The sequence below is a fragment of the Saimiri boliviensis genome, chromosome 2, assembly GCF_048565385.1.
Source record: "Saimiri boliviensis isolate mSaiBol1 chromosome 2, mSaiBol1.pri, whole genome shotgun sequence".
NCBI classification, from domain to species: domain Eukaryota; kingdom Metazoa; phylum Chordata; class Mammalia; order Primates; family Cebidae; genus Saimiri; species Saimiri boliviensis.
This window is the reverse complement of record NC_133450.1, coordinates 5,423,922-5,447,522: the sequence shown is the minus strand read 5'-3', so window position 1 is coordinate 5,447,522 and position 23,601 is coordinate 5,423,922. Positions and strand designations below refer to the sequence as shown.

The 23,601-nt window shown below is 44.9% G+C and overlaps 1 protein-coding gene across 11 annotated transcripts in view; it reads left to right on the top strand.

Annotated features, from left to right (window-relative positions):
• Nucleotides 1-23,212, top strand: part of NEO1 (neogenin 1) — a 247,353-nt gene extending 224,141 nt beyond the window's left edge. For 7 of the 11 annotated variants that reach the window (XM_074392691.1, XM_039468854.2, XM_039468852.2 and 4 more), the window contains 6 exons: nucleotides 5,843-6,081; nucleotides 6,675-6,767; nucleotides 11,693-11,851; nucleotides 16,633-16,896; nucleotides 19,313-19,449; nucleotides 20,625-23,212. In XM_074392691.1, the coding sequence (XP_074248792.1) occupies nucleotides 5,843-6,081; nucleotides 6,675-6,767; nucleotides 11,693-11,851; nucleotides 16,633-16,896; nucleotides 19,313-19,449; nucleotides 20,625-20,708 (976 nt within the window). In that variant the 3' untranslated portion in view covers nucleotides 20,709-23,212. The remainder of the gene's footprint in view (nucleotides 1-5,842; nucleotides 6,082-6,674; nucleotides 6,768-11,692; nucleotides 11,852-16,632; nucleotides 16,897-19,312; nucleotides 19,450-20,624) is intronic. The other 4 variants (XM_039468855.2, XM_074392693.1, XM_074392694.1 and 1 more) reach the window with 3 other exon arrangements.
• Nucleotides 23,213-23,601: the final 389 nt, after the last annotated feature.

The window sequence follows — 23,601 nt, the reverse complement described above, 5'->3', positions numbered from 1 at the left end:
ACTAGCGGGATATTCAGCGGCCAGCAGCAACAATAAGACACCATCATCCTTGGGACTGAAAGGGCAAGAGGAGAGAGCTATTTTCAAAGATCTGAAACAGTAGGAGAGGGCTTCCTGACAAGAGCAAGGTGGGAGCTAGAGGCATGTGGCCATTCCAGCCTCCTCCCAAAGGACAGTGGCAGAAAAAGAAACACTTCCTACCCTCCCACCTCTTGCCAGTACCTAGTATTAGCCAAACCCAGCAGGATTGCCAAGTAGATAAATTTAATTTAGCTCAACCTCTCAAGTCCCAGAGCCAACTAGAGCATAGATATGGTGAGGAAAGTGGTAAGTGTCTGGCATTGCTGGTCACCCTTGGGGGGCACCGTCTGTACATGCCCATAGTGAACCCGATGCACAGGCATCTGTGGGCATTCTTACAGGCTGTGTCACAGCACAAATGCCAGCCCAGTGGAAGAACACCATAGGCCTGTCATTCTAAATCTAAGTTTAAGAATGTTTTTAGGCCGGGCGCGGTGGCTCAAGCTTGTAATCCCAGCACTTCGGGAGGCCGAGGCGGGTGGATCACGAGGTCAAGAGATCGAGACCATCCTGGTCAACATGGTGAAACCCCGTCTCTACTAAAAATACAAAAAATTAGCTGGGCATGGTGGCGCGTGACTGTAATCCCAGCTACTCAGGAGGCTGAGGCAGGAGAATTGCCTGAACTCAGGAGGTGGAGGTTGCAGCGAGCTGAGATCGTGCCATTGCACTCCAGCCTGGGTTACAAGAGCGAAACTCTGTCTCCAAAAAAAAAAAAAACAAGAATGTTTTTAAGGAAGTGCTACTGAGTGTGGGGGTGGGGTAGCTTTAATGAACAGGAAAGGATCAATTTATCAGTTTCTCAGAGAGATTAAATGGCTGCTAGCCTTAAACTCTTCTGGGATTTTGAGGCTTGTGGCTAATGGTCTAAGTGCAGATAGCAAGGGGGCTCAGTTACTGATACTGCCATATGAACAAGCAACCTATTCCCTCAAGGTTATGTAATGTTTGCTAATACTGTCCACTCCTGCACTTGGAAGAATCCTTGATTCTAAATTACATTGAGCTCAAATATCTGGTTAGCAAAACAGAAAAGAAGAGGTCGGGGGGACTCCTGAGTTATTCCTAATAGCAAAACCATAATATGGATAATAAAATGGCTTTAGTTGCAATATCTTGAAAGATCGTAAGATGGAGGTGTTGCTCTGCAAGAGAAAGAGAAATTCACGTCTGTGTGATTATCCACGCAGACTTGGTCTGCCCAAGGCAAGGATGCATGTGTTTAATAATCATAAATTTGTTCATTTTCACTGTACTGGGCAAGTACAGGCTACCTTGTAATTGCTACTGGTAATAACTTTATGTCATTTTTTGGTAGGTTATGTGATATTTTAAATCGTTCTTTCTTTTGCCCAAATGAAATAGCTTTCCATAGCTTGTACTCTGTCTCTCTTTCAAGAAAATGGAGGCTTCTTTTATAAGCCTTCTGGCCACTGCCTCTCACAGTTCTTCCTTTATTTTCTTTTTTTTTTTTTTTTTTTTTTTTGAGATGGTGACTCACTCTGTCGCCCAGGCTGGAGTGGATTGGCATGTTGTCGACTCCATAACATGGTTATGTTATCTGCAACCTCCACCTCATGGGTTCAAGTGATTTTCCTGCCTCAGCCTCTTGAGTAGCTGGGATTACAGGCATCCGCCACAATGCCCAGCTAGTTTTTCTTTTTTGTTTTTTGGGGTTTTTTTGAGATGGAGTCTCGCTTTGACACCAGGCTGAAGTACAGTGGCACAGTCTCGGCTCACTGCAACCTCCGCCTCCCGGTTCAAGTGATTCTTCTGCCTCAGCCTCCCAAGTAGCTGGGGCTACAGGCACATGCGACTACGCCTGACTAATTTTTGTATTTTTTTTGTTTCTTAGTAGAGATGGGTTTTCACTGTGTTGGTCAGGATGATCTCAATCTCTTGACCTCATGATCCGCCTGCCTCAGCCCAGAGTGCTAGGATTACAGACGTGAGCCACCATGCCCAGCCTAATTTTTGTATTTTTTAAGTAAAGGCAGGGTTTCACCATGTTGGCCAGGCTGGTCTCGAACTCCAACCTCAAACGATCCGCCCCCTTGGCCTCCCAGAGTGCTGGGATTACAGGCGTGAGCGACTGCACCCAGCCATCTACTTTTAATAGTGGAAAGCTATTATTTTTAAAGCCTCAAAGACTATATTTTTTTCTACTCTAGAACTTTTCTTCAAGCCTCTTTATTTGGCATTTCACATTTATCTATATTAACTTGATTTTATGTCTAGTTTTTAGAAATGTTGGGATCTTAATTATCCTTTTATTAAAAGAATATGAAAACCAAAATGACAGAGAATTCCTTAGTGCTTTGGAAGACTTCAGATTTAAAGTAAAAATTTTTTTAGACAAGGTCTTGCTCTGTTGCCCAGGCTGGAGTGCAGTGAAAGGATCTCAGCTCACTGCAACTTCTGCCTCCTGCGTTCAAATGATTCTCCTGCCTCAGCCTCCCAAGTAGCTAGGATTACAAGCATTTGCTGCAATGCCAAGCTAATTTTTGTATTTTAGTAAAGATGGAGTTTTACCATGCTGGCCAGGCTGGTCTTGAACTTCTGACCTTAAATGATCTGCCTGCCTCAGCCTCCCAAAGTGCTGGGATTACAGGCATGAGCCACCATCCCCAGGCTCAAAGTAAATTTTAAAAATAAGGTACTCAGTCTTCAGATTGAGAGTAAGAAGATGACTTGGTAATGAGTTCTATTCTCTGTATTGGCATGTCCTACAGATTTGGGTCCCTTTGTTAAAAATCATCCTATCAGAGGGCTTTCCCCTCGCCCACTTCTCCAGTGATCTGCTTTGCAGGTATTCCATTGACCGTTGAAAAATATAAGTGAACTTTTCTTATTACTTTTCTTCCTCTGTAATACCTGGGGTTCATTTAGATGGTAGCTGTTTGTAGAGTCTTACAACCTCAAAATTGACAGAGCATTCAGAGTATCTAAACCCTTGTTGTTTCTCAGAACATTCCCCCTTAGCCCCCAACTGGCAACAGATGAGCTGGGCTTCTCCTTAGAAGCCATCAGATGAGAACTACCTCAGCACACTGCCATCAAATCTGAAGCCTTTCTATATTGGTAATCATTGTTTCCTCCTCCCTCCTAAGTGTACTTCCCCTGTTTAAAGCCAATGTGACCCTTTTCCCCTTAAGCTCAAAGTCTTCCATTTTTCTAAGACCTTTTACCTTCAATTCTTCCTGTCTCCTGCATAGCTGACCTCTTACTTATTATTGGCTGCCTTTTCAGTGTTTAAGTGTGCTCTAACTTCTTCCAGCTTAAGGAATAATTATAATTATAACTCCCCCCTACCCCCGTATGGTCCTTATCACCGGCTCCTTACAGACCTTCCTTCTGCTTCACCACAGAATTCCTTGATTACTTACTTATACTCATATGTCTGTTTGCTGCCTACCCATGCATCAGTCCTTTCTAATCTTTTTTTTTTTTTTTTTTTTTTGAGATCGAGTTTTGCTCTTGTTACCCAGGCTGGAGTGCAATGGCGCGATCTCGGCTCACTGCAACCTCCGCCTCCTGGGTTCAGGCAATTCTCCTGCCTCAGCCTCCTGAGTAGCTGGGATTATAGGCACGCGCCACCATGCCCAGCTAATTTTTTGTATTTTTAGTAGAGACGGGGTTTCACCATGTCGACCAGGTTGGTCTCGATCTCTCGACCTTGTGATCCACCCACCTCGGCCTCCCAAAGTGCTGGGATTACAGGCTTGAGCCACCGTGCCCGGCCCCTTTCTAATCTTTATTCTGCCCCTACGACTTCACCAGAATGGCTTTTGTGACCTCCATATTGCTAAAGGCAAAGAACATTTTTCATTTCTCGTCTTAGTCTCTCAACAACATTTAACACAGTGATCTCTTCCTTCTGGAAACATTTTCTTTTGTGTCCATGACAGCATATTTTTATTTCCGTTTTTGTTTTCATAGGCCCTCCTGTCTACCTAGCCATCAAACACGACATTCCTTGGGGCCTGGGCCTGGACTTACTCTCTTCCTCTTCTGTGTTCTCCCCAAGTGATCTCATCTGCTCCCATGGCTCCAGCATTCCAGCTACTCTTGTATTTCGTCTCCAGCCAAGACCTCCCTCTTCTGAGTATCAGACTTGCACGCCCAGTTGCCTCTTCTACATTTCCTCTTGAATCTCTCAGAGACACTTCAAATTCAGCAGGCCCAGAACATAATTCATCATCTTTTCAGGCAAACCTGCCTCTACTCCTTTATTCCAGATGTTAAGTGGCTTAAACCAGAAACCTTAGCATCATCATCAACCTGTCATGTCTGCCTCCCAGATAACTTTCACGTCTGCCTCTTGCCTGTATTCCCACTGTCCCACACCACCATCAGTCATGGCTGAGATTCCAGCAGCATCCTAGCTGGTCTCCTCTTCTGCCCCCACCTACGGAGCCATTCTTCACATCACAGCTGGTGTAGTTTTAACTCAGAAGTGATCTCCTTACTTTCTTGTTTAAAACCATTGACTGGTTTCTCATTTCTCACAAAGGGAAGTTCAGATTCTTAGCTTGCTCTAAAAGTTCTTTATGATCTGGTCCCTGACTACCTTCCCAGTATTATTTCACATCATTCTCTGCAAGGTTCACTGTGTCCCCACCACTCAGGCTCTCTTAAAGTCCTTCTAGTATCCCACCAGGCCATTGCTGTCTGCTTTAGGGGTTTGACATAAGCTGATTTCACCACCTGGAATATACTTTCTGTTCTCTTTAGGTCTTAGCTTAAATGTCACTTCCTCTAGGTTTTTCCTGTTCAGCTTAGATCCAACTATTAAGAAGTTACTGTAACACTTGGCATTTCAGAACATAAGCTCAGAACATTTAAAAATAGTAGTTCAACATGTCTATTCTTCACTTGTCCAAAAATTCTGAGGGCACGGCAGTCTAGCAAAGGGTCTGGCATATCCTGGGTACCCAGTAAGTCCTTATTAGGGGAAAGGAAGAGAGAAAGTGGAGAAGCTAAAGCATAGAGAAGCAGACATTGTTGTCCCCATTCTTGACTTTACCTAGTTGGTAGTCATAGTTTGGCAGCCTTAAAAGTTGTTCTGGCCAGGCACAGTGGCTCACAGCTGTAATCCCAACACTCTGGGAGGCCGAGGCAGGTGGATCACCTGAGGTCAGGAGTTCAAGACCAGCCTAGTCAACATGGAGAAACCCTGTTTCTACTAAAAATACAAAAATTAGCTGGGTGTGGTGGCAGGTACCTGTAATCCCAGCTACTCAGGAGGCCGAGGCAGGAGAATCACTTGAACCCAGAAGGCCAAGGTTGCAGTGAGCCGAGGTCATGCCATTGCACTGTAGCCTGGGTGACAAGAGTGAAACTCTGTCTCAAAAAAAAAAAAAAAAAAAAAAAATTGTTCCCTCCCTCCTTTATAAGCCATAGGCTTTTCCTCTAATCCATTGTTATGTTTCTACATTGCTCTAATTGGAAACTTGTGGATGAACCTTCTGGTTTAGAGATTATGTAATGAAAAATGCTATGTTAACCTTTTAACAGTCAAAAAAAGTCACGAGGCAGGATTCAGACATACCCTGGTAAGTATCTTTAAATACGTGTGGACAAAATAGGGATACATTTACTCTTCCCAGGAGCAGACTTGTTGTTTGGGGTCTGGGATATGTTTTTAGTTTTTGCCTTTGCTTGAAACATCTCTCAGAAAGGCAGTTTTATCACTCAAGCCTTTTGACGAGTATGTTCACACGAGTTACTTTTTAAAAGCCCCTCTTAACTTCGTGCCTAGGAAACGAGCTGCCTGCAAATCAGTGAATGGCTCTCATAAGTACAAAGGGAATTCCAAAGATGTGAAACCTCCAGATCTCTGGATCCATCATGAGAGACTGGAGCTGAAACCCATTGATAAGTCTCCAGACCCAAACCCCATCATGACCGATACTCCAATTCCTCGAAACTCTCAAGATATCACACCAGTTGACAACTCCATGGACAGCAATATCCATCAAAGGCGAAATTCATACAGAGGTACCGTTTTAAGTGCAGGTTTTTCCCTCAAATGTTAGGAGACTGTTTTCATGTAAATCATTTTTATTTTCCTGAGGTTGCCTTAATTTGGTGATTTCTATATGAGATCAGACTTAGAGAAATATGTGTTATAAGATGTGTTAACATATGCTAAAGAATAGCTAGCTTGTTATGAGGGAGAGGTCCTGTACCCATACAAGACAATCTTGCAGCTCTTTTAGGTCTCTCTTCAGGCTTTAGCAGTGTGACATTCAAGCATTTGAGGCAAGGTAGCCCATGTCTGTGCATTTCATTCTATGCCTTCAGCTGGTCCAGCTAGCATTGTGGTATTCAGAATGTTCTTGGGCTGGATGCTCTTACAGACACCATATGAAGTGTGGTGGGCAGCATTGTGACATCCACATTGATTCAGCAGGAACTCCTGTGATGCTCTTAATGATCGTTTTCCTCTTTATCTCACTTCTTACAGAAACATCTTGTCCCCATTACGTTGTCTGTGAATTCTGAATCCCCTACTAGAAGTGTTTTGCTGTTGAGGCTGCTCAGTGGCGTAGGGCGCATGCTTGTAACTAACCTCCACATTTAACATCTAGGGCATGAGTCAGAGGACAGCATGTCTACACTGGCTGGAAGGCGGGGAATGAGACCAAAAATGATGATGCCCTTTGACTCCCAGCCACCCCAGCGTAAGTAGAAGCTTCGCTTTTCCTCAGTGCTACCAATCTGTCCAATCATGTAGGGGAACAACTATGAATGATCTTTTTGACTTCACTTGATTCTAACACAAAGATAATCTACCAAAGCTTTGACACCTTGAAGGAAGAAATACCAAACACTTGCCATATTTTGCAACAAATACTATCCTTGAGGCTAGCGTATTTATGTTTAGAGTAAATAAGCTGAAGAGCCAATTTCTCCTGTCTCCCAGGAATAGGGAAGTAACCAAGTCTCCCTAAAAGTGCATCATATCTCTATGGGAGAGATAGGAAAGCCTCCCTCCAGATGGGCTGAGGGTGGCCCAATGTTACAAGTTTTCATTATTCCTCCTGACATCAGTGCTGATGAACACCTGTCGAATTTGTTTTTTAATTAATAGATTTGAAGGCCAAGCAAGGTGGCTCACACCTATAATCCTAGTGTTTGGGGAGACCAAGGCGGGAGGATTGCTGGAGGCCAGGAGTTCTAGACCAGCCTGGTCAACGAAGTGGGACCCCATCTCTACAAAAAATTAAATATTAGCCATGACAAAAAGTATCTGGGCGTGGTGGCGCATGTCTATAGTCCCAGCTACTCAGGAGGCTGGGGCACAAGAACACTTGCACCTGGTAGGCAGAGGTTACAGTGAGCTCAGATCATGCCACTGCACTCCAGCCTGGGTGACAGAGTGTGATTCCAATTCCATGTCAAAAAAAAGTTTGTTTTTTTTTTTTTTTTAAAGCTGGGCATCGTGGCACACAACCCAGCTACGCAGGAGGCTAAGGTGGAAGGATTGCTTGAACCCAGGATTTAAGGTTGCAGTGAGCTGTGATTTTACACCAGTGCACTCCAGCTTAGGCAACAGAGCAAGAGCCAGCCTCTAAATTAATTAATTAATTAAAATAAAATTATATAAAAGTAGTGGACTTTATATTTTAGAATAGCTTTAGGTTTACAGTATGGTTTTTTGTTTTTTTTTTTTTTGTTTTTTTTTGAGACAGAGTCTTACTCTGTCGCCTAGGCTGGAGTGCAGTGGCATAATCTCAGCTCACTACAACCTGTGCCTCCCGGGTTCAAGCAGTTCTCCTGCCTCAGCCTCCCAAGCAGCTGTGATTACAAGCACTTGCCACCATGCCTGGCAATTTTTTTGTATTTTTTATAGAGGTAGGGTCTCACCATGTTGGCCAGGCTGATCTCGAACTCCTAACCTCAGGTGACCCACCTGCCTCGGCCTCCCAGAGTCCTGGGATTACAGGCATAAGCCACCGCACCTGGCTGGAATATTTTTTTTTTTCTTTTTGAGACAGAGTCTTGCTCTGTTGCCCAGGCTGCAGTGCAGTGGTGCAATCTCAGCTCACTGCAGCCTCTGCCTCCCAGGTTCCAGCTATTCTCCTGCCTCAGCCTCCTGTGTAGCTGGGACTGTAGGCATGTGCCACCATGCCCGGCTAATTTTTTGCATTTTTAGTAGAGATGGGGTTTCACCACATTGGCCAGGCTGGTCTCAAACTCCTGGTGATCCACCGGCCTTGGACTCCCAAAGTGCTGGGATTAGAGCCATGAGCCACTGCACCTACCCAGCCAGAATTTTTTAAACCATATTTTTCATTCTTGACTTATGCCTCACTTTGATAAGTATAAAGGTTTCTGAGCCTTGGCCGGGCGTGGTAGTGAGGTAGGAGAATCACTGGAACCCAGGAGGCAGAGGTTGCGGTGAGTCAAGATTGTGCTTTTGCACTGCAGCCTGGGTGACAAGAGCAAAACTTCATCTCAAAAAAAAAAAAAAAAGGTTTCTGAGCCTCTTTCTTTTTTTTTTTCTTGAGATGGAGTCTTAACTCTGTTGCCAGGCTAGAGTGCAGTGGCACAATCTCAGCTCACTGCAACCTCTGCCTCCCAAGTTCAAGCAGTTCTCCTGCCTCAGCCTCCTGAGTAGCTGGGACTACAGGTGCATGCCACCACACCTAGCTAATTTTTGTATTTTTAGTAGAGACAAGGTTTCACTATATTGTCCAGGATGGTCTCAGTCTCCTGACTTGGTGATCCGCCTACCTTGGCCTCCCAAAGTGCTGGGATTACAGGCATGAGCCACTGCGCCCAGCCAAGCCTTTTTAAATAATAGTTGAAATTCAAAATAAGTTAAATATCATGATTAAAACAGAAAGCAATGGGACAAACCAATTCTTTCAAACTATTGTGTCCTCTTTCTTTTCACAGTTTTCAAGAAAGAGAAGCCTTTCAGACTAACTAGCATAGTGGGGCTCCCAGTTCAGGGAACTTTCAGCCATCTGTCAACAAATGATGATATTTAATAGCCATGGATATCGTGCATTCAGAGAGGTGCACCATGGCATCGTACACTCAGAAAAGTTCCTCATGTCTCCAGTCTTTTGGTGGATGCTCCAAGCACGTGGATGTCTGCACACCCTTTCCCTCTCCCACAAACACTCATTGTAGACAAACATGTAGGATGCTGGATTACAAAAGTCAGCTTTGAAAGAGTAACAGCCTATTTCTTAATAGGTAATTTCCACACAAAGTAGCTTATGCTTTTGGTCCTTGATGGAAAGAAAGGCCTGGACTTGGAAGCATGCGGGGGAAAGCCATGGTTTCCCTCTTAAAAGAGGTGCCCTGAATGGGGTTCCCAGGTTTACAGACACACATGCCCAGAAAGAGTAAATTGATCCATTCCAGTTGTTTCTGATTGATAAAGAAGATGGTAGCACTGTTGCTGCTTTGTTTGTTTTGTGTAAGACTTCAGTTCCTACCTGAACTGGCTTAGTCTGAAAACTTGTAAAATTTTACTATCTTTATTCTAGATGTATTAGTTTTAAATATGTTAAGTGAAAAAGATGTATTGTCCAGTTGATGTCATTCTTCTTGATGTTGGGGAAGGAGTTTGCACGGATACACAATATTACTTAATTTTTGCCTCAGTAGTTGGGTGGGTAAGTGGAATCTTTTAAGAACCTGCAACTAGATCCACTTACAGTCTTTATGATCCTCTTAAGATACTGTTTTTAAAATCCACACGGCTACAGTTCCGTTTCACAAGCTAGTATTCCCTGAGCTCTGAGTCCCGGAATGATGCAGGAGCCATCACCCACCATCCACCTGCCCTGGTCTTAAATGACTGAGCAGTGCTAAGAAGGGCTTGCTGGGCCAGGACATGGTTTCATCCAAGGCCGTGCGCCAAAGCACTGAGTTCAGAGACAGCTAACAGTGCTGATTTCTTACTATATTCTAGCTGGGCATGTTGGCACTGCTTTATTTTTTTATTTACTTATCTACAAAGACTGAAACTGCCTTATAAAGGAAAAAAGTCAATTTTCTTTTTCCTTTGTGAGAGTCCTCGAAAGCTCTCAAATCGTACTTTCCTAGGTAAAAATCAGGTTTATTCCCCTACCCCAGCCTGAATTCTGGAAAACACCGAGTCTGAAGCACCCACTTCTAAAAACTACCTGTCTTCCCCCAGAGGAGTTGCCGACTCCCCAGTTACCCTCGGAGCGCTCCTCAGACCGCTTTCTTGTGTTGTATTCTCTTCCCGGGCACAACCTGGAGCCTTTGGTCCCCAAGAGCAGCAGCTGAGGGAAAGCTCCTTGTTCTGCTCCTGAAGCCGTGAGAAGGGAAAGGGCAGCCGTGCTCCAAGGTCCCAGTCATGCCACCTGCTTGCTTGCTTGTGGCCAGGACAAGGGATATCTGGAAAGTAAAGGCATCCGTTTTATTGACTGGGATTTCTCTTACCCAAAGTAATGTTGAATAGCCCCAGAAAGACCTTAGGGAGATCCCTGGGGACAGAAGACTTTTCAGTAGGCCACTAAGTGTTAATTAAGTTGTATTATGAAGTTTATGAAGCCTTTGTTTAGAGAAAAAAGATTCCCTGTATTGCTACTCAGCTTTGGCCTATTTGCCTGTTTGGTGGGGGTAGAACTGGTTATCTTGATCTTAAATGTGCCATTTCTGCAACCACTCCAAGGGAGTTCCTAAAAAAAGTTTATTCCCAGACTCTGGGCTTCTGATTTTGTCTGCATCCATCTCATGTATAATGAAGCCTCATAGAAAGTTGTACATGGAATCTCCATCTTCATAAAAAGTAGTATGTAAAATCTGTGTGGAAATTTCAGATTATTTAGCTGAATGCAGTGAATTGAATCCTTAGCCAGTGTGGGAAGGAAAGAGCCATTTATTCTTTTAAATGCAGTTGGATATGGCTGAGTCCCCAGACTAGAAGCAATAAAAAGATGGTGCCATCAGCCTGTGGTTCATGCTTTTAGTACTAGATGGGACCATCAGAGTTCAATTTCATTTGCATTTATTTTAAGGCATGAAAGTCGATTAAACAGCTTCTTATTTATTTGGTCTAAATACCCATTAAATGCCTCATTCAGCAGTTTTAACAAAGGCAGAATAAATTAGGAATATACTGGAAATAGAGGGGACTTCTTTCAATCCTGTTAGCAGGACAAAAATGATAGAAACCGAATTTATTATGTGTTGATTTAGGGATTTATATTTTGTGACATATTCAAATAGATATTTGTAATAGCTCATGTAATCCATGTTTATTATAGTAGAATTGGAAAATACAGACAAGCCAAAAGAACAATATTTTAATCCTGACCACTCTTCCCTGCAAGATAGTCGCTGTTAACATTTCAGTATATATTCCTCAGACCCTTTTTTTCTATGCATATGTAGACATATGCAAATTTTTTAAAAAAATGTTCATATGCTCATTTTTAAAAAACAAAGGTAAAAATCAATGGCTGATTGACCAGATCTAGCCAGCTGCCACCAAAAAACCAAGGGAGTGGTTGGATTGTATGGGTGGTGGGAACGGGGTGACTTTGCTCTTGAACTGTGATTCGTGTGTGTTTGTGCAAGCATGTTAAGCATTTCTCTGTCTTGTGTTCATTCACAGCTGTGATTAGTGCCCATCCCATCCATTCCCTCGATAACCCTCACCATCATTTCCACTCCAGCAGCCTCGCTTCTCCAGCTCGCAGTCACCTCTACCACCCGGGCAGCCCATGGCCCACTGGCACATCCATGTCCCTTTCAGACAGGGCCAATTCCACAGGTGAGAGATGAGGATGAAGCCCAGATGGAAACCATTTTCCAAAAGAGTTGGCAGGCGGAAATGGGGAAGGACTTGCCCTACTTAGAAGAGGGATTTGGAATTTTTCTGTTTTATTTACTTAGCATAACATTTCTGTGACTGACTCAAATTTGTTTCTGTAAAATTCACCCCATGTTTCCACCTAGGTTTTAAACGTTCAGCGCAAGGTTTCCTTTTAATAAAAACAGTATCTCTAATCACATAAGCATCCCTTGTTCCATAAACTTGCACTTTTAACTCAGCCTTTTTTCCAATTTCTTTATTTCTTTTGATCCTCTAATTTGAAAGAAAAACTCATCCTGGGTGATTTCAGACACTAGTTGCCTTTGCCTGGCAGTCACCCTAACATTGGGTGGGTCCAAAGGTTACTTGTTACATACCGGGTACTTCCACTGTGGACTGAAGTGCAGATGACATCCAAGGGGCAGTGGGACCACCAGCCATGTGGATGTGTGCCTGATGTAAACCTCAGGATTATTAAAATTAGGAAAGGATGCACAGGAATAGATTCTCTCTGAAGAAACAGGAAATTGGCATAACAATCTGTAGGATATTTGAAGAAGTATGTTGCTAGACAAACATATCCAAGTTTGGAAACCTTGGGAAACCACATTATCAAACAGTTTTAAGGAGGAAATGGCGAAGATGTGGGGACAGCAAGTGGAATAAATCTTGTTCTTCACTAATTGAAAATTCATTTTCATCCTCTTAGTTTTAAACAGCAATTCTAGTAACTTCCTATATATTTAACATATTATTTTTCCACCATTTGAAATTTGCCTATTAATAATTATTACGTTACTGATAGAATTGAGTTTTGCTGGTCTGGGGAATAAGGGAATTTCAAATGAGTTCCATTTTAAAAGAACCTCAAAACTTTATGCTAGAAGTTTGGGTTCCTAGTAATATCCCCATTCTTTTGAGTTTTTTGTTTTGTTTTGTTTTGGTGGGGTTTTCTTGTTTTTCCTTTTTTTGAGACAGAGTCTCACTCTCTTGCCCAGGCTGGAGTACAGTGGTGCCATCTCAGCTCGTTGCAACGTCCACCTCCCAGGTTCAAGCAATTCTCCTGCCTCAGCCTCCAGAGTAGCTGGGATTATAGACACACACCACCACACCTGGCTGATTTTTGTATTTTTAGTAGAGACGGGGTCTCAAACTCCTGACCTCAAGTGATCCACCTGCCTCGGCCTCCCAAAGTGCTGGGATTACAAGCGTGAGCCATTGCGCCTGGTCCCCATTCTTTTAAGTTTTCATCAATCATAAACATACCCAAAACATCAAATGAAGATCAAGCTTTATTAAAGGGTGCCTAATAATTCCCAACATTATCTACTCCCAGAGTTAAAATTCCCTGGTTTGGAGAATGCTGCTTGAACTTGCATCTAAATTTGGCCTTCCAGACTGAGCAAGGTGGCCCATGCCTGTAATTCTAGCACTTTGGGAAGCCGAGGCAGGAGGATGGCTTGAGCCCAGGAGTTCATGACCAGCCTGGGCAACAAGGCAAGACCGCATCTCTACAAAAAAAAAAAAAAAAAAAAAAAAAAGTAAATAAATAAATAAAAATAAATTTGCCCTTTCTGCTGTCTCCCTCAAAATCCCAATTTAGAGTCCTGACTTTAGGAAAGATGGTTTACAAGATAGACAGTTACTCCAGCCAGCTGCATGAGAGCCAGTCTGCCTTATAGACATAGTCTCAAATAAAACAGAGAACCAGAAAGCAGCCTCCGCATCGCTCTTAGGAGGTTTTGTGCATGCCCAACCCTGTTGCTCCATTTTTAAGGCCAAGGGACCTCACACTCTGGGATGTGGTCCTGTCTTAGTGGATGGCAGGCTCCTCCCAATCGAATCAGCCCCCTCTCCTCTTTCCTCCAGAATAGGACAGGTTTGGGGATTGGAGAGAAGCCTGGCAGCTCCTACCCAGCCCTGTCCCTTGTGATCCGGTGTTGGTAAACATTCCCTTCTTTATGGACCTAGGCAGAAAGTGAAGAGAGGCAGAAAGAATAATTTGCATTACCAAGAGAGCCCATGCTTTGATGACCAGTTGGATAACAGAAGGTAAAACTCAAGTGATGGACTCACTGAAGACCGATTTGAAATGTAGAGCAAGTATCCAAAAATGATAACAGTTCTTTTTCATTGTTGTACTTTTCTGAGCTCTTATGTCTCCAGAGCTCAAGTGTTACCACAGCTCGGTCCATGTGGGCTAGGCAGGGCCAGTCTCTGCTGTAAGGAACACTCACCATGTCACCACCACTTGACACTGGAAAAGCACTTTCCTCTTGTCCAGTCACTTGGCCAGTGTAAACTCTGTGTGTCTTTAACAACTCTAAGAGGCAAGTCAGTCAGGAAGTAGGCCCCTTGCCCAAGCAGGAATTTTACTTACAGCATGGATTACGAGCAGGCCAGTGGTTTTGCACAGTGTCAGGGAACACCCTTCATGAAGACAGCAACATGCCTGGGGCCCCCTGGAGGTGTACAAGGCAGCCCTGGTCTGTGGTAGCAGGCCAGAGCGCTGACTCCTGTAGGCAACCCCATTTTCCTTTTTCACCTTTTACACCATTTCTTTGGCCCTCAGAAGCTTACATATCCAGTTACAGACTGTTGAGGCAGTCAGGGAGGCCTGTGTGCCCAGAACTGACCTAACACACCTGCCGTACATGCTGACACGGACTGAACAGGAGTCTACTCTTCTCTGTCCTCCTCCCTGCTCTCCTTAACCATCTTCTGCCCCACCCAGGATCACACAGAGCGGGGCCACCGGGTTCCCCACCGTGGGCCATGATGGCTATGTTGAGCAAGCCTAAGAAGAGAGCCTCAGCACGCCCCTTTAGTGGGTGAGAAGTGACCTAAGCCTCATAGGGCCAACACAGCCAGGCACACTTGGGGAGGGTGTGTGAGTCACTCATCCGTAGACCCAAGATCGGAAGTGGCACTCATATGACTGGTGGCCTGACTCCTCAGAGCCCAAGGGAACATATTCACTGCTACCTCAGCAACAAAGCCATGGAAATGTGTTGGATTTCTGCAGATTGCTCATGCTTTACAGTGTCCCCATCTATGGGGATACATTCCAAGACCCCAGTGGAGGCCTGAAATCACATGTAGTAGTGAACCCTTTATATCTATTTGCTCTGTCTGTTAACCAAGACAGCTACTAAGTGACTCAAGGGCAGGTAGCGTACGCAGTGTGGATAGGCTGGGCTGAGGGATAATGCATATCCCCAGTGGAATGACGTGAAATTTCATCACACTACTCAGAACGGTGCATGATGTAAAGCTTATGAATTACTTATTTCAGGAATTTTCCATGTAAGTTTTTAGACAGCAGTTGGCCATACGTAATTGAAACCATTGAAAGTAACAGCATGGATAAGGGAAACTACTGTACTTGTTAAGGTTGAGGACTCCAGAAGTCAGAAGAGGTCTTCAGGCTACCTGATACAGTCCATTGCCCTGAGCCGTGTCCTCCCTGCCTCTCCTCACGGGTGGGGAGGGTGGTCACCAGCTCGCACTTCTGCAAAGGTCTTCCTCATGTGGTCTCCCCAGGCCTTGGTGCTGCTTCTGCCCCACAGAGTGGGGGCAAGTGGTACTGGGTGTGGAAAGGTGTATGGTGGTCCAGAGCGTGGGTATGGAAGTCAGAAGGCAGGGATTCAGACTCCGCCCTGCTAGTTCTAACTGTGCAAATGGGCAATTTGCTTAACCTCCCAGTGCCTTCTGAGTTACTTTGAGGATGGAGTGAGCTAATGAATGTAAACCAGCTAGCATAGTGCCTGGCTTAAAGTAAGCACCCGATAATTTACAAAGAAAAGAATCTTATCATATATTCAAGCGCTGTGTCCAGCACTTTACGTACATCTCATTTAATCCCCAGAGAATTATGTGTTAGTCTCCCCTTTCTGTAGATGAAGAAACTAAGACTCAGAGATACTCAGTGACTTTGTCAGATTGACCCAGTTAGTATGCAAAGATTAGAGAGTCCAGGTCTGTCTGACTCCAGAGTCTCTGCTTTTCTACCCTGCTGTGCTGCCTTCCAGAACAACTCTGCCCCTTCTTATATTTTGAAATTGTTACCGTGTTCTTCCTGAGCCTTCCCTTCTCCAGGCTAATCTACTCTCATTTCTTTCTCCGAATCAAAAATGCCCTTCACTTGGCATGATCTAAAAACCGTGTGTAGACTTCTGGGCTGGTTCGTTGTCCAGTTGTCACTTGAGCTGTGGGGTTTTTGCTGTGAGGCCACACACAGTCCCTGGGAGCAGAAGGCCTATGCCATTGGCCTGTCGTGCAGTGACCACCAGGCCTCATCAGCATCGCTGGCTACTGTCAGGTACCCCGCCAGCCTTGGTGATCAGCCATGGTTGTCTGTGAAAGGCCACTCTCCAAGATTCCAGTGAGTGAAGTTTTAAATTTTCTTGTACACTTATTTATTATTAATATCTTAGTAGTCTCGAAAACCTTTACATGTGCTCCATAGTAAATATTGAGGACAACCTTGAATTCTGATCACTTAGCTGTGAAGTGAAAAACAAGAATAACTGGTCCGTGTACAAAAATTGTTTGAGACTCTTTTAGACTAGTTCATTCTTATCCCTGGTAGTGGTGCTAATCCATGCTCTCTTGGCCTAGCACTGATCACAAGTGCTTACTGAGCTGGTTTAGGGAACCCTAGGAAGTACCCAAAACTCTGGGACTTTCACATGTTTCATGGCAAAAGAAATGCTAACATTTAGACTTTCCTGCTATAGAATCCGTTCGAAATACCCCCAGCACTGACACCATGCCAGCCTCCTCGTCTCAAACATGCTGCACTGATCACCAGGACCCTGAAGGTGCTACCAGCTCCTCTTACTTGGCCAGCTCCCAAGAGGAAGATTCAGGCCAGAGTCTTCCCACCGCCCACGTTCGCCCTTCCCACCCATTGAAGAGCTTCGCCGTGCCGGCAATCCCGCCTCCAGGACCTCCCACCTATGATCCTGCATTGCCAAGCACACCGTTACTATCCCAGCAAGGTGAGTGAGGATGGCAGCACACCTGGAGGGACCCTTGGCTCAAGCTTGGGACAGAGTCACCGCTTCTTTGAGGTATAGCAAAGCAAATATCCTCCAAGCCTATCCCAGCAATTCACTTAGAGTAGCAATGTGCCGTTGCCCCACCCAGGAAGTTTACGGGCTCCTCTCCTTTGGGAACACTTACAAACCAGAGAATAATTTGCTGGGGAGCAAGGGCTGACCTTTTGAATTGTGTTTTATGTGCAGCACTGTTGGTGGTAAATCCAATGGCATAGGAATGGGTGACAGATCTTGTCTCCCCAGCCCCCTGGAATCACCTCACTTCATAAGGTCCCTGCAAGCTAGAGAAGGGACCAGGGAGGCCAAGGCTTGGACTCACAGGGTGGTGAAACCAGAATGAACCTCAGGTTAGGGAAAGGAACCCCATGAAGAGAAGTCATTTACCCAAATCCACAAGCTCAGTAACAGTCCCCTGATCTCAAAGGCATGCTTGCTTTATGCTCTTCCAAATTGTTCTCTATTATGTTCATTTGTTTTAGAGTAAGTCAGTGGTTTTCAAAATTTCTGGCCTCAGTACCCCTTTATATATTAAAAGCTATTGAGCACATAAAAGCTTTTCTTCATATGGGTTATATCTATCAATATTTACCATATTAAAATTAAAACTAAGACATTTTAAAAGTATTTTATTCATTTAAAAAGCAGTCATGTTACAATAACTAGCATATTTTTATGAAAAGTAACTATTTTCAAACAAAAATGTAGTGAGAAGAGTCATTTTATTTTTTGCAAATCTCTTTAATGTCTGGCTTAATAGAAGACAGCTGGATTTTCCTGTCTGCTTCTGCATTCAATCTGTTGCAATATGGTGTTTTGGTTGAAATATAAGAAGAAAATCTGGCCTCACAGATATGTAATTGGAAAAAGGAAGAGTATTTTTATAACCTTTTCAGATAATTGTGGATATTCTTTTTTGATACTATAGCAAAACTCACCAAGTTGTAGTTTTTTAAAGGTTTGTTTGTAAAGTGAAATCTGAAAGCATATCCATGAACTAGTCATACTTTATTCCATCAAAATTCATTCATCTAGCATTTAATGCATGATACTAAAACATCATATATTGGGTCATTTAGAATATATTGGTTCACTGTGTTACGCAAATTCTGCAAATAGCAATACATTTCATTATTCAATATCTAAAAACATATTCATTTATATTGTCAAAGCGTATAAATATTAAGTTCTTGAGCCCAAGGTGGCAGCTACAAGTTTTCCAAAATTCTGACTTTCAAGAAACTTTAGTTTTATCATTGGCAATAAACACTATCCATTGTGTTTTTTGAATTGTCAGGCTCACATTGTTCATTTTTCTAGAAGATGTCTCAAGAATCAGTTTGTCTGTCTGCCTTTGAACTAACAGTGGTATTCCATGGTAAAAACATTCAACACTCAAACCATCACAAGTGCCTTTATTTAAGACAGCTGTTGGCCAGGCATGGTGGCTCACACTTGTAATCCCAGCACTTTGGGAGGCCAAGAGGGCTGGATCAGCTGTGGTCAGGAGTTCAAGACCAGCCTGGCCAACATGGTGAAACCTCATCTCTACTAAAAATACAAAAAGTGAACTGGGCGTGGTGACAGATGCCTGTAATCCCAGCTACTCAGGAGGCTGAGACAGGAGAATCACTTGAACCCAGGAGACGGGGGTTGCAGTGAGCCGAGATCGTACCACTGCACTCCAGTGTAGGCAACAAGGCAAGACTCTGTCTCAAAAAAAACAAAACAAAACAAAACAAAAAACAAAAAGCAAAAAAAAAAAAAATCTTTCAGACTTTCTATGCAGCTGAAGTACTTTATGCATACTTTGCATTTTGTCACATACAATAAGGTCAAGATTTAGTAAAATTAAAAATATTTACTCATTTATTAAGGATGGTTCTGAGTGAAACTGGCTTTATTAAACTGCAAGTGCATGTCAGCGAATGACTTTACAGTTTGGCACCACTGCCTTGATTTGTGCGAAGGCTCCAGCAGTTCAGCCATTATTGCTTTTGTATCCTCAGTGCAAAGGCAAACACAATGGAAAGGCAAATAATGTCCCATTATGAAGAGAGCTTTGGCCTCCCAGATACCTTACAAGGGTTCATGGACCACCACATTTTGAGAACCACTGGACCAGGATATTGGTTTTCGAGAGCCAATGGAATATTTTCTCTGGGAATATTTTCTCCGGCCTTTTGAATGCCCTGCTGTCTCCCTCCTTCCCTCTCGTTCCAGTAACTTTTCAGAGCAGTATCCCTGCACGGGGTCTGTGTGTGTCTCTCACTCTGAAGCAGCACTTGGACCTTAGGGCTTCATGAGGTCTCGGGGAGGCAGGCTTGGTCACATACCTGATGGTGCCCTTTTCCCTCAGCGCTGAACCATCACATTCACTCAGTGAAGACTGCCTCCATCGGGACTCTAGGAAGGAGCCGGCCTCCTATGCCAGTGGTTGTTCCCAGTGCCCCTGAAGTGCAGGAGACCACAAGGATGTTGGAAGCCTCCGAGAGTGTGAGTTCATGGGGCCATCCGTCCCACCAGATTATCTGGGAACATGCCCCAGGGCCTGAGACTGCTGGTCGAGCTGATACTCTGTGCACACCAGGCCTCACCACCCAGAACTATGAAGCAGATACACTCATTCATTCAGTAGATACGGCGTTTTGAGCATCTTATCTGAGCCGGGAATTGTGCTGAGGATTTGGTTTGCTTTCTTTTCCGTATCCAGTCATTTTTTTATTTGTTTTGTTTTGTTTTTGAGACGGAGTCTTGCTCTGTCCCCCAGGCTAGAGTACAGTGGCATGATCTCAGCTGACTGCAACCTCTGCCTCCCGGGTTCAAGCGATTCTCCTGCCTCAGCCTCTTGAGTAGCTGGAACTACAGGTGCCCGCCACCACGCCTGGCTAATTTTTTGTATTTTCAGTAGAAACGGGGTTTCACCATGTTGGCCAGGCTGGTCTTGAACTTCCAACCTCAGGTGATCCAGCTCCTTTGGCCTACCAGAGTGCTGGGATTACAGGCGTGAGCCACAGCCACCGCACCCGGCCCCCATATCCACTCTTGAATGTCTTAACTTAGCTTTTCACACCAGCTCAGCTACTGGCCCCTCTCCCCACTTCCTGCCATTTAGTTCTGTCCCTTCTGTCATGGGTGTTCTTTCCTCGGTTTGAACCATCCATATGCCTTTTCACCCCTCAGTTGCAGTTTATGACCTTTCCGAGCAAGACGCTGGAGAAGGTGGCACTTGAGTGGTTGCTCTAGAAACAAAAATCACCAGGGTCTTTCTTTGATCTTTCACTCTCAAACTCCAATAAAAACATTTTGCCTCTGAATTTCCAGGGACAGGATTTTCTAAGCAGAAAGCTTGGGGTCCAGAGATCCAGGGACATACCAACGGTGCCGACTGGGGCAGAGACCTAGAAGGGGCAAGCAGCGGGCCTTCTGGCTTGTGGGGTCACTGTGTCCCTGGGGAGTGTGTGTTGGGAGAGAGGCATTGTGCATTATCGAGAAACGGGATCCTAGTGACCTCAGGTACATCCTGCTACTCTCCACTCCTCTGAGCCAGCCTGCATGTTAGTAGGCCAGTTTTTGGGGGCCATTTGACGACTGACCACTTGAGGCTTTGGCCTCTCCTTTCTGGTCGGCTCCCTGGATCAGGCCCAGTAACCGTGTTCTCTTTTCCATAGAGCTATGAACCAGATGAGCTGACCAAAGAGATGGCCCACCTGGAAGGACTCATGAAGGACCTCAACGCCATCACGACAGCATGACGACCTTCACCAGGACGTGACTTCAAACCTGAGTCTGGAAGTCTTGGAACTTAGCCTTGAAAACAAGGAATTGTACAGAGTGCGAGAGGACAGCACTTGAGAACACAAGAGTGAGCCAGCACACTGGCCAGCGCCTCTGTGTAGGGCTGGCTCCAGGCATGGCCACCGCCTTCCCCTGGTCAGCCTGGAAGAAGCCTACATCAAGGCAGCTTCCCTTTGCCTGCCGATACTCTGCGGGACTGGGCACCATGGGCCAAAATTTTGTGTCCAGGGAAGAGGCGAGAAGTGCAACCTGCATTTCAATTTGTGGTCAGGCTGTGTCTTCGTGCTGCGACCGCATCACCTTTATGGAGTGTAGACATTGGCATTTATGTACAATTTTATTTGTGTCTTATTTTATTTTACCTTCAAAAACAAAAAACGCTATCGAAAACCAAGGAAGTCCGTGGTGTTCTCCGCAAGTGGTTGACATCTGACTGCTTGTTCTGATTATGTGTGGAAAGTCATTGAAGTGTGGGTTGTTCCAGGGGTTGGCTTGTTTTTTGGTTTTGTTTTTATTTTTTAATTCTGAGTCATTGCATCCTCTGCCAGCTGTTAATCCACCACTCTGAGGGGGAGGAAATGTTGCATTGCTGTTTGTAAGCTTTTTTATTATTTTTTTATTATAATTATTAAAGGCCTGACTTTCTCCTCTCATCACTGTGAGATTACAGATCTATTTGAATTGAATGAAATGTAACATTGAAAAGACTTGTTTGTTGCTTTCTGTGCAGTTTCAGTATTGGGGCAGGGGGCGGGAGCTGGGGGTTGGGAATAGGAAGTGGAGGGGCTGCTGAGGTCCTGTGAATGTTTCTGTCATTGTACTTTCTTCCTGAAGCCTGCAGAGAATGGAAGCATCTTCTTTATTGTCCTTTCCTGGCATGTCCATCCTTATTGTCACTACGTTGCAACTGGAGTTTGATTTGGATCTGGTTTTTAAATTCTTCTGTGCAATAAGTGGGTTTGAGGATTTAGCTGTCCTGACGTCTTGGTCCTAGCCTGGTAAGAACGTCCATGCTGAGGTGCTGTATTTCTAATTGCCACAGAGAATAGGGTAAGAGCCGACCCTGCTCTGTAAATCAGAGAGCAAGGATGGAGACCCTTTACTGCTGCTGTTCCTAGTTCTCTCTGGGGAAGCTGCAGGTTAAGGAAGGAATTTGTTTCCACATACAACCTTCCTCCTCTAGTTCCAGTCTTCAGCCAGTCCAGCTGTCTTCCACACTTCACGCTGCTTCTGAGAAAGCATTAGCAGGAGTGAGACAAGGCAGAGCTCTGCAGGAAGCAGAGCCCCTGAGGCTTCCACGCGTCTTTCTTAACATTATTTCTCCAGTAGCAAGGGACAGGGACAGCAGAGGCAGCTGCCCCCTCCCCTATCCCAGCAGCTCAGCCAAGCCCTGATTAGAATGAAGCCCCTGGAAGTTTCTGAGGCGGACCCAGCGGCTCAGCCACACATGGAAGCCATTGCCTTTGCACGTAGTACTTAGGTTCTTTTTCTTAAAAAGGTAAGGAGCTGAGGTGTGTGGTTTTTTCATATTAATAATATATAATGGAAAATACAGGACTGACACTCAGGCATCTTCCCCTACTCCCCAACAGATCCCCAGAAGACAGTGTGGAAGGCAGTGTAGACAGTAAATCGGGCTTCAGTTCAATAACCAAGAAGAGAGAAGCTGCTGAAACCACCAGTGGGTACCCCAGGCCACCTGCCTTTGAACTTGGGGCTTTCCCATTTTTATGTCTTAATCACGTTTGCTCTTTTGCAAGTTGAACTCTTTGTATTTATGATTTGGGGGGCAATGAAAGGTGCAATGCGAGAACTCCTGCTGCCAAGCTAGCTGGTCACATGGGGGCACCAGGCAGGATTCTGGGAAACCAGTGCACTTAAACTGATCGTGAAGAGAGCTGCCCGAGCACTCTGGCCACCAGGAGGGCCAGATTCCCCAGAAACCACCTTATGCCCAAAGAACAGGCTCAGTATTTGGGGCATTTCCTCCCACGAACCCTGACGCTTCTGTTACCTCAGGGCCTTGGTACCTGGATACTGCCACAGAATTGGGGTGGGTGGGGGAGGGACCTGTTTTTAAATAAAGTAACTGTTCAAAGTTGGGGGGGTTTTTTAAAATTAAGAAAAAGGAAAGCTATTCTGTATTGCACCTTTTCACAATTTAATACATTTTCTTACATTTTCCTGTGATTTTTGAAACTGAACCATTGTGTGTCCTGTAGTGTCCTAGTTGAGCTGCCACTCAGCAGCTTCCCCGGGTGGAGGGGGGGGTTTGGAACACCTGTGTCTGTCGTCGCACTGCCTGTGGGAGGGGCCCGGAGGACTGCTGGGACTGGCATCTGTACACACTTGTTTGGCCTTTTCTGTAGTTGATGCTGTAAAACTCTATGGCTTTTTAAAAAACGATTTCATGTTTTTATTTAGTATTGGAAATCCAATACACTTTTTTAATCCAATCAAACTCTGGTCTGGTCAAAGAGTTATTTTCCTTTATCCTTAAAAACAAAACACTTGTGTCCCCCTGCTTCCCAGCCTCTAATTGACCTCGCTGTTGCCGTCACAACTGAAAGCCAGTCATTTACGGGGGACTCAGGGAGGGGCGGCAGGTGAGCCAGGAGGCTGCTGGAGGTGTTCGGATCGTCCAGCAGCGCCAAAAGTGAGTCCTGTCCCTGTTCTCATCCCCCTGCTGCTGCCCTGCGGGGACCGAGCAGCGTGAGGATTCAGGGAGGGCCCCTGGCGGCCATCCCCGAATGGAGTGCAGGCTGAGTGCCCGTGTGGGCCTGGCCCCCGGCTCCCATCCCCGCCACTCACAGCGAAGGCCCGCTTGCCCCGGGCTGCCTCACCCCACTG